Source organism: Meles meles, chromosome 19, assembly GCF_922984935.1.
Source record: "Meles meles chromosome 19, mMelMel3.1 paternal haplotype, whole genome shotgun sequence".
In the NCBI taxonomy this organism is placed as follows: Eukaryota; Metazoa; Chordata; class Mammalia; order Carnivora; family Mustelidae; genus Meles; species Meles meles.
Window position 1 is genome coordinate 57,786,957 of NC_060084.1, and position 15,850 is coordinate 57,802,806.

At 45.0% G+C, this 15,850-nt stretch overlaps 1 protein-coding gene across 2 annotated transcripts in view; it reads left to right on the top strand.

Moving 5' to 3' along the window:
• LOC123930989 (zinc finger protein 470) overlaps positions 1 to 15,850 on the top strand; it is a 71,715-nt gene that overhangs the window by 35,616 nt on the left and 20,249 nt on the right. Inside the window, exons 3-9 of one of the 2 annotated variants that reach the window (XR_006816196.1) lie at positions 2,569 to 2,695; positions 2,867 to 2,962; positions 4,728 to 4,891; positions 5,504 to 5,618; positions 6,170 to 6,265; positions 6,467 to 6,618; positions 10,829 to 10,857. Coding sequence is in view for 1 of the 2 variants with exons in the window: in XM_045987580.1 (XP_045843536.1) it covers positions 2,569 to 2,695; positions 2,867 to 2,962; positions 4,728 to 4,891; positions 5,504 to 5,618; positions 6,170 to 6,265; positions 10,829 to 12,366 (2,136 nt within the window). In the remaining variant the exon portion in view is untranslated. Of the gene's footprint in view, positions 1 to 2,568; positions 2,696 to 2,866; positions 2,963 to 4,727; positions 4,892 to 5,503; positions 5,619 to 6,169; positions 6,266 to 6,466; positions 6,619 to 10,828; positions 12,367 to 15,850 lie in introns of those variants that run through there. The other variant, XM_045987580.1, reaches the window with a different exon arrangement.

Genomic DNA, 15,850 nt, shown 5'->3' on the forward strand with positions numbered 1-15,850 from the left:
AGCCAAAGGCAGAGGCTTTAACCCACTGAGCCACCCAGGCGCTCCTGTTTGTTTTTAAGCCACTTGATTGAGGTACAGTTGACACGTAGGAAGCAGCATGTGTTCATGTGTGCCACTCGGTGAATTTGAGGTTGAGTATATGCTAGTGAGACTGTCACCGCCATCAAAGCCAGACACTTATTCGTCACCTTCCAAAGTTTCCTCCTCCTCCCATTATTATTATTATTATTATTTATTTATTTATTTATTTATTTGACAGACAAATCACAAGGAGGCAGAGAGGCAGGGGGAAGCAGGCTCCCTGCAGAGCAGAGAGCCCGATGTGGGACTCGATCTCAGGACGCTGAGATCATGACCTGAGCTGAAGGCAGAGGCATCAACCCACTGAGCCAGGTGCCCCTCCTCCCATTATTATTATTATTACTATTTTTGACAGCAAGAACACTTGACATAAGACCTACCCTCTTAGCAACTGTAAGGATGTAACATGGAACCGTCATCTACAGGCAGGAGGCTGTGCGTACCCTCCTGCAGAACGAAACTGTCCCCTGACCGTCACCTCCACATCTCCCCCTGCCTCCGCAGCCGCTGTTGCACTCTGCCGGAGGCGCCATGAGTCTAGTTCCCGCGGGTGAGTGCTGGCACGAGTCGCTGTCGTTCTTCCGCGTCCGCGTCCCGCTCCTTCCGCCCTGCGTCTGCCTCAAGCTCCCGAGCTTCCGTCTGCTCCGAGGTTCCGCCGAGGCGTGCGCGGTTGTCGGAGCCGCAGGCAGGGCTCCGCCGGCGCAGTTGGGCTCCGGCGGCCGGGCGAGAGGCTGCTGGCTCGGCCAGCACGGCGCGTTGTCGTCGTCGTCGTCGCTGTCAGGCCGCGCTCCTGCTGGGCCGCGCGGTGACTGCCGACTCGCTCGCTCGCTCGGGGCTCGAGCTCCGCGGGTCCTGGCTGCTTCCTGCACGTGTTAGCAGGTGTCTCCGGGCGTGGGGACTGGGTACTTCGTGTCAGGAGCTTCCTGTCTTCACACCAGTCTGGATGCCATTTACAAGCCCTTTGGACTCGTCTTTACGCAGTTTGGTGCAAAGGAACCTCAAGGGAACTTCGGTTTCCAGAGAGTTCGGGCAGGTCAGCGCTGTGGTAGCTGACATGCGTCCGGCACGGCCGTGGCGCTTTGCAGGTCCCGTGGGCGGCGTGTGCGGGTGCGCCATTCGGGCCACCATCCGGGAGGTTTCGCTTATTTTTCCACCTTAACAGTTGGGAGCCAGGACGGAGCTGAAGCAGCTGAGACGGCCAGGCCGGCGGGCGGCAGGGCCCGCGGCTGCAGCCTCGGGGTAGCCGGGCTTTCCTGCTCCCAGATCTCAGTGTGGCCTTTTACAGTCGGCGGGCAGGTGGTCGTCTCCATCCGGAGGGCAGCCACCAGTGGGATTCCCGGGGTCAGAATTTGAATTAAAGAAATGTTTCAAATACATTGGAATGTATCCGAGTTTTAAGATTTTACTTATTTATTTTAAATAGTTTTTATTTATTCATTTGACAGAGACACAGCGAGAGAGGGAACACAAGCAGGGGGAGTGGGAGAGGGAGAAGCAGGTTCCCCACTGAGCAGGGAGCCTGATGCGGGGCTCGAACCCAGGACCCTGGGATCACAACCTGAGCTGAAGGCAGACATTTAACAACTGAGCCACCCAGGCGCCCGTGCAGTATTTTTCATTCTTATTAAACACTCATCTTTATTTCAGAAAAAAGAAAAGAGAATTTTGTTGGTTTAGTTTAGTTTTTGGGTTTTTGTTTTAATTGATGTGCATGCTCAGCATCTGGTCAGCACTGGAAGTGAACCAGAACTCCCTAGAACCCACTTCGAGGTTGAGTTCTTCTGTGCCATCGAGGTTCAGATTGATCTCCCGACTCTTGTGCCGACCAGGCCACGCGTGTGTCCCCCTGCTAAGTGCTCCGGTCGCTCTCATGTGTGGGCCAGTGAAGCCTCTGTTATTTGTTGTTCTGAATTGATGTCAGATTGCTCTCCTGTGCGTACAGCTGCGCAAAACTGCCAGTCCTCCAAGGACGGGCTATCTCGGTATCTTTCTCTTTTCTCTGGCTCTCGCTCCTTGTGTGCTAGTCTGTCCCCCAAAGCGAAGAAGAGGCAGCTCTCGGGCCCCGTGTGCATCAGCGCAGCGCACCAGGCGCTTGCAGACAGCTGCTGCCCCAGTCTACGGTGGGGTTGGACGTCGCAGATCACGGTGCTGGCGGGGGGTGGTTTCCCTGGAGGCTTCTCTCTGGCTTGCAGATGGCGGCCCTGTCACTGTGTCCCCACACGCCCTTCCTTCTGTGCACTCACATCCCTGGTGTCTCCTCTTCTTGTAAGGACGCCCGTCAGACTGGACCAGGGCCCAGCCGCATGACCTCGTTTAACTTTTAATCACCTCTTCCAAGGTCCTCTCACCAAAATGAATCACATTCTGAGGGACTGGGTGTTAGACTTCAACGTATGAATTTGGGGGACACAGTTCGGTCCGTAACAATCCCCCGGTCTAGGGGGGCTTGGGCACCGACTGAGCAAGGATGCGGTTTTGTCCTTTCAGAGCTTGGTGACATTTGGGGATGTGGCCGTAGACTTCTCCCGGGAGGAGTGGGAGTGGCTGAGCTCTGCTCAGAGGAATCTGTACCGGACCGTGATGCTGGAGAACTACAGGAACCTGGTGTCACTGGGTAAGGGCGCCCCCACTTCTCCCTTCCCTGGCTGCTGCCGTAGCTCAGAGCCCTTTACTCCTTTGGCACCAGGCCCTGCTCTGCCGCTCCTTTATTAAGCCCGGCGGCCCGCGGCCCGAGTCTGCACAGACCCGCGGCCTGACCCCCTTCTACCTCTCCTTGTGTACTTAGGACTTTGCATTTCTAAGCCCGATATGATCTCCTCATTGGAACAGAGGAAAGAGCCCTGGATGGTGAAGAGAAAGTTGACAAGAGGCCGGTGCCCAGGTGAGCAGGGGAGGCAATGGTAGGGGGAGGCCCTGCGGGTCACAGCTCAGGACCTCAGCCGTGGTCGATCGTCAGTGGACTCTTCCCAAGCCTCCAGGCCCGGAGGGAAATTGCGGCTTCACGAGCACGGGCTCCCCAGGTTTCATCCTGCCTCATCTCCTGCCCAGCTTGGCTGCCCCCCCCCTCAAACGGGACTTCTTTCCCCTCCTCTGGATCCCGTTTTTCCCAGCTCCTTCTCAGACCGCTTGTCATTCAGGCTGGCATCATCCTGTCTCTTCTTTAAACAATCCTTGGCCGATGTGGATGTCTTTTTTATATTTCTCTTTGATCAAGGGACTGTTTCATGTATAGACTTTCTCGCTCATTTTTGTTGTCAGTTTTGAGTAAGGCCGCGAGGTGCGGGTTGGTGGGCGAGCATGAGCTCCTGAAGCATGAACCGTGTCACCGGGGGGCTGGGCGGATCCGTGCCCCCTCGGGCGGAGCAGAGACTGGTCCAATGCACGAGAGCAGGAGCAGGGACCAAGGAAGAGGAAAAAGCACTCCCACTTGCAAGCCAGAGAAACAAGAAGGAGAGTAGAGCCTTCCGTAGAAGGATTAGAATTCAGGGAGACCAGCAGGCTCGGAGCCGGGTCTGGGTGGGGCCATCATCGGTTTGGGGGCAGGCAGGAGCGGAGCGGACAGTGGCGTAACCAGTTCTCATCAGGAGAGATGCGGGTTCGGATTTGACAGATCTTGAGGATGTTGTAATGAAATTTCTATCACTCGGAAATAGTTACTTCAACTATAGCATTGTTTCGGGAACAAGTCAATCAAGATCAGGATCAGAATTACAGACTTCCTGGAGGTTACCACAAGGGGAGATGGTGCAATTTCTGAAGAATTGAGACTCTCGTAAAACGTCTTCATTGAAATCGTACTTCAAGGGAAGACTTTGTATCGACAGAACAGGACAGGCAGCTCACAGAACTTCCAGTTCTCATGGCTTGTCCTAGGGTATATAGAACCGTGAAACTTTCCCATTTGACATTTAAGTCACGTTTTCTGAATGAGTTTTTTTTTTTTTTTTCCCAAGATTTTATTTATTTATTTATTCATTTGACAGAGAGAGACACAGTGAGAGAAGGAACACAAGCAGGGGGAGTGGGAGAGGGAGAAGCAGGCTTCCCGCCAAGCAGGGAGCCCGAAGCAGGCCTTGATCGCAGGACCCAGGGACCATGACCTGAGCCAAAGGCAGATGCTTAATGACTGAGCCACCTAGGCACCCCCGAATGAGTTTTATAAAACCAAATAGCTTTTTCCTCTGTCAATCTTTCATTTCTTTCCAAGATTCTACTTGATTATGAAGACTTGCACTTACTTGTAAGGCCAGGATTTGAATTTTCGTTAGTTAGCATGTAATAAAAGAAGCATTGTTTAAAAAAGAGAGAGGGAGAAAAGAAATGTTTCCTGGAAAAATGGGAAAAGAGTCCAAGTGAGTTTTACTTAATAACGTTGAAATAAGGCTCATATAGCAATTTTCTTCTTCAGCTCCCCCTCTTTGTTTATTTTAGCTATATTTTATCGTAGATTTAAGTGAGAAAGCTCATAAATGTATCCTTTAGGACGAAAGCTACACAAATATGGGAATGTAGGGTTGGCTAGTCATATAAAAAAGCTCTTGACATGATTCAGTTTTTTGAGGATTTTAATTCCTCTGATTACATTCTGGAAGTTTTCTTCATATTAACGCATAATGGAGAAAACTTCCTTTCTTAATATCTTTCAGATTTGAAGATTGTGCCGGAAATCAAGGAGTTGCCTGCAAAGAAGGACATCAGTAAAGAGAAGTTACCCCAGGCAGTGATAATGGGAAGACTCACAAACTACAGTCTGGAATGTTCCATTTTAGGGGAAAATTGGGATTATGGTGCCCTGTTTGAGAGGCAGCCGGTAAGTGAGATAAATTCTAGTCAAGGCACAGTATCCCTCCCAAAGAGACCCTTTTTGAGGGGAGAGACCATGAGCAAAGGGAGTTTGGGAGAAGTTTCCATCTGAGTATGGTACTTCCTGTAGACAGAGTATCCCGCCAGGAGGAAGAGCTCACAGTCTCACTGCACAGTGCAAGAGGTGGGACGACTCGGCTGTAATGAATCACAAACAAGTCTCTTGATCAGAGACATTCGACGTGCCACGGCGTGAGAAGACTTTGAGCAGGATCTCAACCCTCCCCTCTCATCAGAGATTACGTCAGAGAAGGAGACCCTGCAGACGTGTCGGAGGTGGGGAAGCCTTTGGTCAGCGTTAGGAAATTTCAGCTGCTTGTAATTTCGTTTTCTCCTGCAAAATTACAGATTCTCTGTGGCAGAAACAGATTTTCCTCTTTTTTCTCTTTTTTTGTTTCCCAAACGTAGACAATATGATGAGGCTCAGTCATTGGGTGACCTGGATCACTCAGAACCTCAGTGAGAATTTGTGTACACGTTGCCCCTCTCACATACCTCCCCAGAGCCTTTGCATGCTCGTGGCCACGTTTGAGCAAGACGTGTGTTTGTACCATTTCAGGGCCTGGTGGCCATCGCAAATGTGGCCGTAGACTTCTCCCAGCAGCTGGAGCCAGCTCGGAAGAGCGTCTGTAAGAATGGGAGATGGGAGAGCCGTGGTGACCTGGGGTCAGTAGGTAAGGATGTCCCTTGCCTAAATCTGAACTGTCTTCAGGCACTGCCACATTCATTCCTCAGGTTTTGTTTTGTCCTGTTTTGTCTTAAGATTATTTATTTATTTATTAGAGAGAGAATGAGAGAGAGCATGAGCAGGGGAAGAGGCAGAGGGAGAGGGAGAAGCAAACTCCCCACTGAGCAGGGACCCTGATGCTGGACTCGATCCCAGGACCCCGGCGTCGTGACCTGAGCCGAAGGCAGACACTTAATAGACTGAGCCACCCTGGGGCCCCGTTGGTCCATTTTGGACTGCAGAGGTTGGGGAGGAGGCTGCTGAAGTGTTGGGCTAAATTTCTGTCGTGATTCCTGAGATGAGAATCTGACGTTTGTAGAGCTGAAAGTTGGTATCTTCCTTATGCGTGAGGCAGCATCTTCAGTGTCTTTCAGATGCTGCTCAGTTTTCTTTCTGCTTCTTCCTGTAATAAAACAGTTTCTCTCAGAACCAAGACACCGGTTCTTGATTTAAGAACGTCTAGTGTGCGACAGAACCCCGTTATCTGCCCCTCTGCAGGACCCTGTGTTCCTAAGCCTGATTTGGTCTCTCTGCTGGAGCAGGGGAGGGAGCCGTGGATGATGCGAACAGAGCTGACCAGGGGCCTGTGCCCAGGTGAGTGCAGCAGGCCTGGGGGCTCTCAGCAGAGCCGAGTCCTCGCTCCCCGACCAGACAGGATGCACAGGACTTTACCAAGCCCTCCAGGTCTAGAGAGGAAATGGAGGTCTGGGGTTTCCACATGATTCCCTTTCCTCCTCCTTTGCTGCCTTCTCTCGAGTGATTGCTCGTTCCCTGTAACGTTTTCCCTGTTCTTAGCTGCTCCTGTCCGCTCGTTCCCTGCATGCCCCGTCCTGACCCCAGTGTACTTTTGAGCTGTTCTTCGTGACCCCCCGGCCCGCCTATTTCATGATGCGTCCAGTCCTGGACGAACCCCAGCCGGAAAGTCATTTGAGGGAGCCTTTGTGCAGGTACTTGGAGAAGGAGAGAATTTACATGTATGTTGTACTTGTAAGTGGTCTGTCCGGTGGAGAGGATGACACATGGTTATGGATGAAGTAGAGTTTGCAGACGTCCCAGTGGGGCGTTGCAGAGGCGCAGGAGAGGACTGAGCTCCAGTAGCTTCCTTTCAGGCAGGGTGGGCAGAGCTGGAGAGCAAGAGATGTAAGTGGAGGGTCTCTGCCTCTTTTCTCGTGGTGGGGGAGGGGTTGATATATGTTGATACCTAAGGGAAAGAAGAAATTTCTTTAGAAAATAATGGTTTACAGGAAATGTAATCCAGTCACCTATTTGGGAGCAGAACGTAAAGCCATGACCCATAGTCACAGCCTGTTAACAGAGCGAGCGTAGACTTCACATTGTGAAAAACACGCATTTTTCACGTGGTTGGAATTGCAGTGTGTGTTCCGTCATGCAGAGAGCTGTTTGTCGCATGCATTCTGTGTCATTTCTCCTGCTGCTCACTGAGGTCACTTCACATTTTTGGTATTAAAAATGAACTTGTGACAGGAATCTTTATGTAAGTGCAAACTATACCTTTGGGGGGTTGCTGTATCCCAGGAAGTGAACGTCTGTTAGGCTCTGAATGTTTCGTTTGCTTTCAGCAACTGGCAGTGATTCTGTAACTTGCTGTGTGGGATTAATTGCATCCTCCCAGTACTGGGTATTTTGATGAAAATGTTTGCTTATTATTTGTTGGAAGGGTATATCCTAAAGTTACTTTTTTAATTGTGAGATTGAATGCCGTTTCTACATTTATTCTCTTTATCCTTTTGTTAAGTGAACCTCATTTATAGTCACTCTCTATCCATGTCTTAAAAGCTTTATTTACAGTTCTAGTGGTTTTTTTTACATCAACATACTAATTCTTTGATCTGTCATTTCATACTTTTTCACATATGGAATAAGAGTTTCTGTTTGATTAGACCTTTTTAAATTGTGATATGTAAAAATTTTAACATTTTTATGTAGTCTAATAGATTACTTCTTTTGTGAATTCTCCTTCCTTTTTTTTTTTTAAAGGTTTATTTATTTATTTATTTAACAGAGAGAGAGAGATCACAAGTAGGCAGAGAGGCAGGCAGAGAGAGAGGGAGAAGCAGGCTCCCCGCCAAGCAGAGAGCCCGATGTGGGGCTCAATCCCAGGACCCTGGGATCATGACCCGAGCTGAAGGCAGAGGCTTTAACCCACTGAGCCACGCAGACACCCCTCTCCTTCCATTTTTGTTCTCAGAAACTTGATATATGTGGTTTTACTTCGTTGTTTTAATGACTGTCTAGTATTACAATAAGCGAATACAAATTTACTTCACTGATTTACAAAGGACGTTTGAGCATTTAGGTTTTCCCCAGTTTTTACCTGTAATGAATTGCAGCCCAGTTTGTACTCTCTTTGTATGATCAAAGTATACATTTTTTAAAAAAAGTTCATGGAATGGATAAGGAAGATGTGGTCCATATACGCAATGGAGTATTATGCCTCCATCAGAAAGGATGAATACCCAACTTTTGTAGCAACATGGACGGGACTGGAAGAGATTATGCTGAGCGAAATAACTCAAGCAGAGAGAGTCAAGTATCATATGGTCTCACTTATTTGTGGAGCATAACAAATAACATGGAGGACATGGGGAGATGGAGATGAGAGGGAGTTGAGGGAAACTGGAAGGGGAGATGAACCATGAGAGACTATGGACTCTGAAAAACAACCAGAGGGTTTTGAAGGGGCGGGGGGGTGGGTGGGAGGTTGAGAAACCAGGTGGTGGGTAATAGGGAGGGCACGTACTGCATGGAGCACTGGGTGTGATGCCAAAACAATGAACACTGTTATGCTGTAAATAAACAAACAAACAAAAAAAAGTTCATGTATATAAGTGCTATATCACGAATAATATATGAGAATACCTGTTTCTAGACATCTTCACCAATAGTATTTTATATCTTTAAAATTTTTGCCAAGCTCTTGGGTGAAAATGGATGTTTTATTTAATTTGCATTTCTCGGAGTATTCATAATGTTGATAAATACGTAGTTTAAATCCATTTAGAGGGCGCCTGGGTGGCTCAGTGGGTTAAAGCCTCTGCCTTCGGCTCAGGTCATGATCCCAGGGTCCTGGGATCGAGCCCCACATCGGGCTCTCTGCTCTGCAGGGAGCCTGCTTCCTCCTCTCTCTCTGCCTGCCTCTCTGCCTAGTTGTAATTTCTCTCTGTCAAATTAAAAAAAAAAAAAAAAAAAGTGCTTAAAAAAAAATAAATCCATTTAGAGTTCATATTCTGTTAATGGTGTCTTTGTACTCATCACCCACATTTCTTTTGGGTTGTATTTCCTTGTGTTCATATTGTATGGATGTACATACTATCTCAAAAATACGGCACATTATGGGGAGCCCCACATCGGCAGGGAGCTTGCTTCCTCCTCTCTCTCTCCCTGCCTCTCTGTCTACTTGTGATCTCTGCCTGTCAAATAAATAAATAAAATCTTTAAAAAAAAAATAGGACACATTTTGTTCCCATTTCTGAGTTTCCTGTGAGTTTGCAGATGCTGTTTCTTCTGACTACACAGTAGTTTGTTGGGTGGTATCTTCTGATTGCACAAGTTTGTTGGGTGGTATCTTTATAGAAGTATTTACTTTGTTGGCCTTTGGTTTCATAGTTTCTTTTTATTTATCATTCCCATTTGTACCACATCACAAACTTGGTCTTGTTTCTGTTATTTATTTAATTCTTTCTTCCTCTCTTCCTGTGAATAAACACAGGGTGTCTTTCCATTTATTTGTATCTTCTTAATTTCCTCCAGCAATGTTTTACAGTTTTCAGCATACAGTCTTATACCTCTTTGGGTAAATTTATTCATAAATAACTTATTCTTTTAATGCTCTCCTTCCTGGAATTGTTTCCATAATTTCCTTTTCAGATTGTTCATTCTTAGTGTATAGAACTACAACTGATTTTTTTGTGTGTTGTGATCTTGTGTCTTGTAGTTTTGATGAATTGGTTTATTAGCTCCAATACTCTTCTGATGGATTCTTCAGGTTTATCTATATATGGGAGCATGTCATCTTCAAGTAACAGTTTTATTTTTTCCTTTCTAACTAGGATGACTTTTATTTCTATTTCCGATTGCTTTGGCTGGAACATCTAACACAGTGTTGAATAGAGGTTGCAAAAGCAGGCGTCCTTGTATTATTAGTGATCTAAGAAGGAAAACTTCTTCAAGTGTTTAGATTTCATTAAAGATGACTATTTTCCCTTTTTTAAGATCATCTTTTTCCAAACATTTGATTCTCTGCATCATCTCCCCAATACTACTTTTGTCCGTATGTATTTACTGAGATATCAGTATACGTGCACAATTTTTTTGGTGCACGCTAAGTGGTTTAGCAAAAGGACTTCAGGTGTCTACGCTCCTCCCTGTAAGCATCAGAGTCTGACATAAGACGACACATGCTTGTTCAGTTGTGTATGTGATGTCATTAAACATAATGGCAGCACTCACCATTTTCATACAAACGGTTGTTTTGAACTAAGAAATTAAACTGCAAGGTCCTATTCATCAACATATGGCCAGAGAAGTGAGGGGTTAATAAACAGCCTGAAAAGTGTCAGGCCTGTGCAAGTGCGCACACGCATGTAGAAATGATTTTGTGTGTGTGCTGAGCTTCAGTGCTGGCGAGGTCGGTTTTGTTGAAATTAGTCAGATAAGCTATGGTTAGCAGAAACCTCACTTCCTGGTTGTAGGGGAATGACCAGCTTTCAGATAATCCTGAGAAATGCTAACAAGTACTTTGTCTTTCTCTGTGCTTTGGTGCGCTTCTTGGAACAGCTTTCATGATGTGATGACCGTTCTGGCGCCGCAGCAAGGCAGGGCAGGGGAGAGGCTAAAGGCAGTGAATGTCAGAATTTTCAGGTGGTGTGATTGCAAAACATGTGCCCAGGTCCTTTCTCCTAGTACATAACTGATTCTTTTCTGTTCACCTCTGGTAGGCTCCAGTATAAATTCACACTGGGGCTGGCTTTACTTACGTGGTCGACCGCAAGTTCACGTGTATAGAGCCACATAGTTTATGTGGTTTAATTAGGGTTTATTTCACCAATTAGTGAATTTGTTCACAATTTTCTTTTTAGCAAATTCTTTTTACTAGCGCACAATAAAGGAAATACTTGTTTTCTTGATGTCTTTCAGGCCAACAATCTATACGTGACACCCAGGAATTATTTCCAAAGCAAGATTCATTTGCTGAAGTAACAGACAGAACTTCAAACCCAAATGTGGAATGTTCCACTTTTAGAGGAAATTGGGATTCCAAGGGTGTGTTTGAAAGGAAGCTGGTAGGTCAGGAGACACAATTCAGGCAAGAGGCAATCACTCATAACAAAACCCTCTCTAAGGAAAGAGAACGTACTCTTAATAAATCTGGGAGATGGTTTCATTTGGACGTTTCAGAAGAGAGAGTTCATAATCGTGACTCTGTTAAGAAAAATTTTCCCAAGAATTCAGTGGTAATAAAACATACAGGAATTTATGCAGGAAAAAAACTTTTCAAATGTAATGAATGTAAGAAAACTTTTACCCAGAGCTCATCCCTTACTGTTCATCAGAGAATTCATACTGGAGAGAAACCCTATAAATGTAATGAATGTGGAAAGGCCTTCAGTGATGGCTCATCCTTTGCTAGACATCAAAGATGTCACACTGGCAAGAAGCCTTATGAATGTATTGAATGTGGGAAAGCTTTCATCCAGAACACATCCCTTATCCGTCACTGGAGGTATTACCATACTGGGGAGAAACCCTTTGATTGCATCGATTGTGGGAAAGCCTTCAGTGATCACATAGGACTTAATCAGCACAGGAGGATTCATACTGGAGAGAAACCCTACAAATGTGATGTATGTGACAAATCCTTTAGATATGGCTCCTCCCTTACTGTGCATCAAAGGATTCATACTGGAGAAAAACCATATGAGTGTGATGTTTGCAGAAAAGCCTTCAGCCATCATGCATCCCTCACTCAACATCAGAGAGTGCATTCTGGAGAGAAACCTTTCAAATGTAAAGAATGCGGGAAAGCTTTCAGGCAGAACATTCACCTTGCTAGTCATCTGAGGATCCATACCGGAGAGAAACCCTTCGAATGTGGGGAGTGCGGTAAATCCTTCAGCATCAGCTCTCAGCTGGCCACTCACCAGAGAATTCATACTGGAGAGAAGCCCTATGAATGTAAGGTTTGTAGTAAAGCCTTCACCCAGAAGGCTCACCTTGCACAGCACCAGAAAACTCATACAGGCGAGAAGCCGTACGAGTGTAAGGAATGTGGGAAAGCCTTCAGCCAAACCACACACCTTATTCAACACCAGAGGGTGCACACTGGAGAGAAACCCTATAAATGCAGCGAATGTGGGAAGGCCTTTGGTGATAACTCATCCTGTTCTCAGCATCAGAGGCTTCATACTGGCCAAAGACCTTATGAATGTATCGAATGTGGGAAGGCGTTCAAGACAAAGTCCTCACTCATTTGTCATCGCAGAAGTCATACTGGAGAGAAACCTTATGAATGTAGTGCCTGTGGCAAAGCCTTCAGCCATCGTCAGTCCCTTAGTGTCCATCAGAGAATTCATTCTGGAAAGAAACCGTATGAATGCAAAGAATGTAGGAAAACCTTCATCCAAATCGGACACCTTAATCAACATAAGAGAGTCCACACTGGGGAGAGATCCTATAACTATAAGAAAAGCAGGAAAGTCTTCAGGCCGACCGCACACCTTGCTCATCCAAGAATTCATAGTGGGGAGCCTTCCGCACGCCCCTCTTTACCTTCCACATCAAATCCTGTGGATATGCTTCCCAGGTTTCTCTGGGGTCCGCCCTCGCTCCCATCACCATAGGCTCCATTAGTTGAAAAACTGGTCCCTCTGGTTGGTTTTGTCCTTTATGTGTGTGTTCGTCACACTGCAGTCAGATTGATTTTCGATAAGTGTTAATACAGTTCATTCACTCCTTATGTAACAACTTGTGCTGAGATCCTTTACACTGCTTAATACGTAAGACGTGCCTAGCACAGTGCCTGGTCCAGACCAAGTGTTGAGTAAAACATTACTGTGGTTCGTTGAAAAGTTACCACAGTCAGCTCTGGATAGAAAAGGTGCAGAGGAGGAGGCCAGTTTAGATCAGGAGCAGGAGTTTCAAGGGAGTCAGTGAGGCTCTGCCCATGTGGTTTAAAACTTGTTTCCGTAATGTTGAGTTACAGCTGTGGCTTTCCAGCTCATCTGCATACAGGTAAGGTCAGATGTGACTATTGGTGAGAGAATTCAGCTTTACTCTACATCTGACAAGTCTTAGGAAGTGTGTAGAGAACATGGATCAGTAGGCCTCTTGGAACAAAAGAACTGAATCAGAAAAATGCAAGATGTATATTTACAGAGTTAAAACTGCTGACATATTACTCAAGAATTAGAAAGCTTGGAAAGATTTGATTTATTTAAAATCACCTGGGCATATGAATGAACTCTCCAACTTTTAAGGAACTGTCAACCTTGAGATAAACTGGTCCAAAGTAGGTGTCAGCAAACTGACTCAGTGACCAAAGTCTCACTGGTTTTGTATGGCCCATGATCTAAATTTAAAAAAAAAAAAAAAAAATTTTTTTTTAAATGGTTGAAGTAGCAAAGAATATTTTGTGACAACATGAAAGTTACATTAAATTTAAATTTAAACACATTAAATTTCAGCATCTGTAAATAAAGTTTTATTGGCATACAGTCACAGCTGTTCATATTTTCCCGTGGCTGCTTTCACTCCACAATGGCAGAGGTGAGTAGCTGTGACAGAGCCGATATGGCCCACAAAGCTTCAAGTTTTACTCTACCCTTTTACAGAAGAAGTTGGCCAACCCCTGCTGTGGCACAGAGAAGAATGTACTAAAGGTTCTAATTATTTCTGTGTGTGTAATACAACTCTCACTTCAAAAACAAACTATAAGGCAACTTATGAATAGAGGTGAAAGGGAATTATTAGACTATTGAGCTATGAACGTATGTCAGTGGAGGAGAAATACATTTTTCTAGATGAAATACCCAATACCATTAAAGTGTTGGTAAATTGTCCTTCACGACAGAGTCCCGTAGAATATGTTCACTTTGACAATTTTAGTTGAAATTACACAAGGAAAGATAATTCAGTGAGCATAGCAGGACATCTTTGAAATAGGTTTCTTTGCATTTCAGATTTTGGTATATAATAAGACTGGTTTTTGTTAGACGGGAAATGATGTTTTGACAGTGGTTGTCCACCCTCTTAAAAAAAAAAAAAAGCACACATACATTACAGAAAAATGTCATGCAGTTGTATTTAACCTTTCTAATTACAAAATGATATGTAAGAAGCAAACCTAGAAAGGAGGAAAGCTTTACTGAGTAGGACATGGGGTCCTAGAAGACCTGAGGAGGAGAGTAGGTTGGCCTATACAAAGATTTAAAACTTCAGCATGGTGGAAGGCACCAAAAAGATGTAAAAGACAGTTGACAAAATAATAGAAGTTATAGGAAGTAAAGTGTCATTTGGGAACAAAGTGCCATTACACATACAAGGCCGTGGAAAGATTGGCAGTGCATGCCAACGGGCATGTTGATTGAAGAATTCAAAGGAATAGAGAAAATCTGTAAATTTCTTAACCTTACTAACCAGAAAATCACAAAATAAAACAAATTTCCTTGGCTTTCAGATGCATTAAAATCTAAAATTTGGATAATATCCAGTCCTGGCATCAGTGTGGGAAAACAGACACTTGATCATTAGCTGCGTAAATCTGTCTCCTTTTTGGATGGCAACATAGTATGACCCAGCAACGTTATAAAGATGCATTCCTTTTGAAACAATCATGCTAGATCTAGGGATTTTTGTCCTGTTGGAATAAATAGATGTAAATAATGTCTATTGCAAAATTGTTGTAATTATGATAAGTACAAGTTCAGTGTCCTGCCAAGCAGGTTCATTAAATTGTGATTATTCAATACTGTATTGTCTGGTTAGTAGAAGGAGGTTCGATTCTATGTATGCTGCTTTGGAGAGCTATCCATCCACAGTATATTAAATGAGATGTGTGACTTGGAAAACCTAGTGTGTAAAATCTTGTAGTCATAGCGTCAAAATTAATATTGAATATATATGTGTGTGTGTGTGCATGTGTGTATATCTACAGGGTTTCTTTGGTATATGTGTTGAAATCTGTTTTTGTCTTAAACACACACTTTTCCTAGCTCTCTGTTGGTGTGCTCACTTTCTTCATTCTGTGGTGTTCTGCAGTTACACGTGGCTCCAATTAAGCCAATCATGTTTCATTCTTTATATTTTATTTATTTATCTAATTGATTTATTGATTTATTTCTTACATATTTGATTGATTGATATTTAGACACAGGGACGGGAGCAGGGCCAATACGCAGCCTTATGTATGGCACAGTGGATGTTTTCCTGGAGTGTTTGTTGAGCTGTGCAGAACGTGAGACGTCCCTCGGGGCTGCCGTCCGTGGTAGGAGTCGGGTCAGCCTCCAGCAGCAGCGTGAAGGTTTCTGCATCCCTGCCCACCCCCTGCTCCACTGGAACCTCCCCTGCTTTCTCACACCCTGGCTCAGTTCTTTAAATCTCTGAGGGACTTGATATTCTTCCAGTATTTAACTTCTGATTGTAGGTTAGTCTGCTTTTGTTCTCAACCAAAGAAAGCTGGCCCCTATGGCAACTGACGCTAGAGAGTGATTAGTAAAGATAGAGGAGTGGCTAATAAGGGTTGATTATGGAATGAGATAGATCAAAAGACAGACATTTTAGTGCTCGCTTCGGCAGCACATATACTAAAAGACAGACATTTTAAATTCCATTTGTATTAGGAAAGGCTATTTTTTAAATTTCATTTTTAAAAATTTTAATTCCAATTGTACTTAACGTACACATGATATTAGTTTTGGGTGTACAGTACAGCGAGTCAGCACTTCCCTCTGTCACACAGCATGCTCAGCATGGTGAGCGCACTCCCATCCGCATCCCGTTTCCCCCAGCCTCAGCCGCCTCCGCGCTGGTAACCATCACTCTGTTCTCAGTAATTAAGAGTGTTTCTTGACTTCTCTCTCTCTCTCTCTCTCTCTCTCTCTCTGTCTTTCCCCTCTGCTTGTTTGTTTTGATTCTTGAATTCCACACGAGTGAAGTCATACA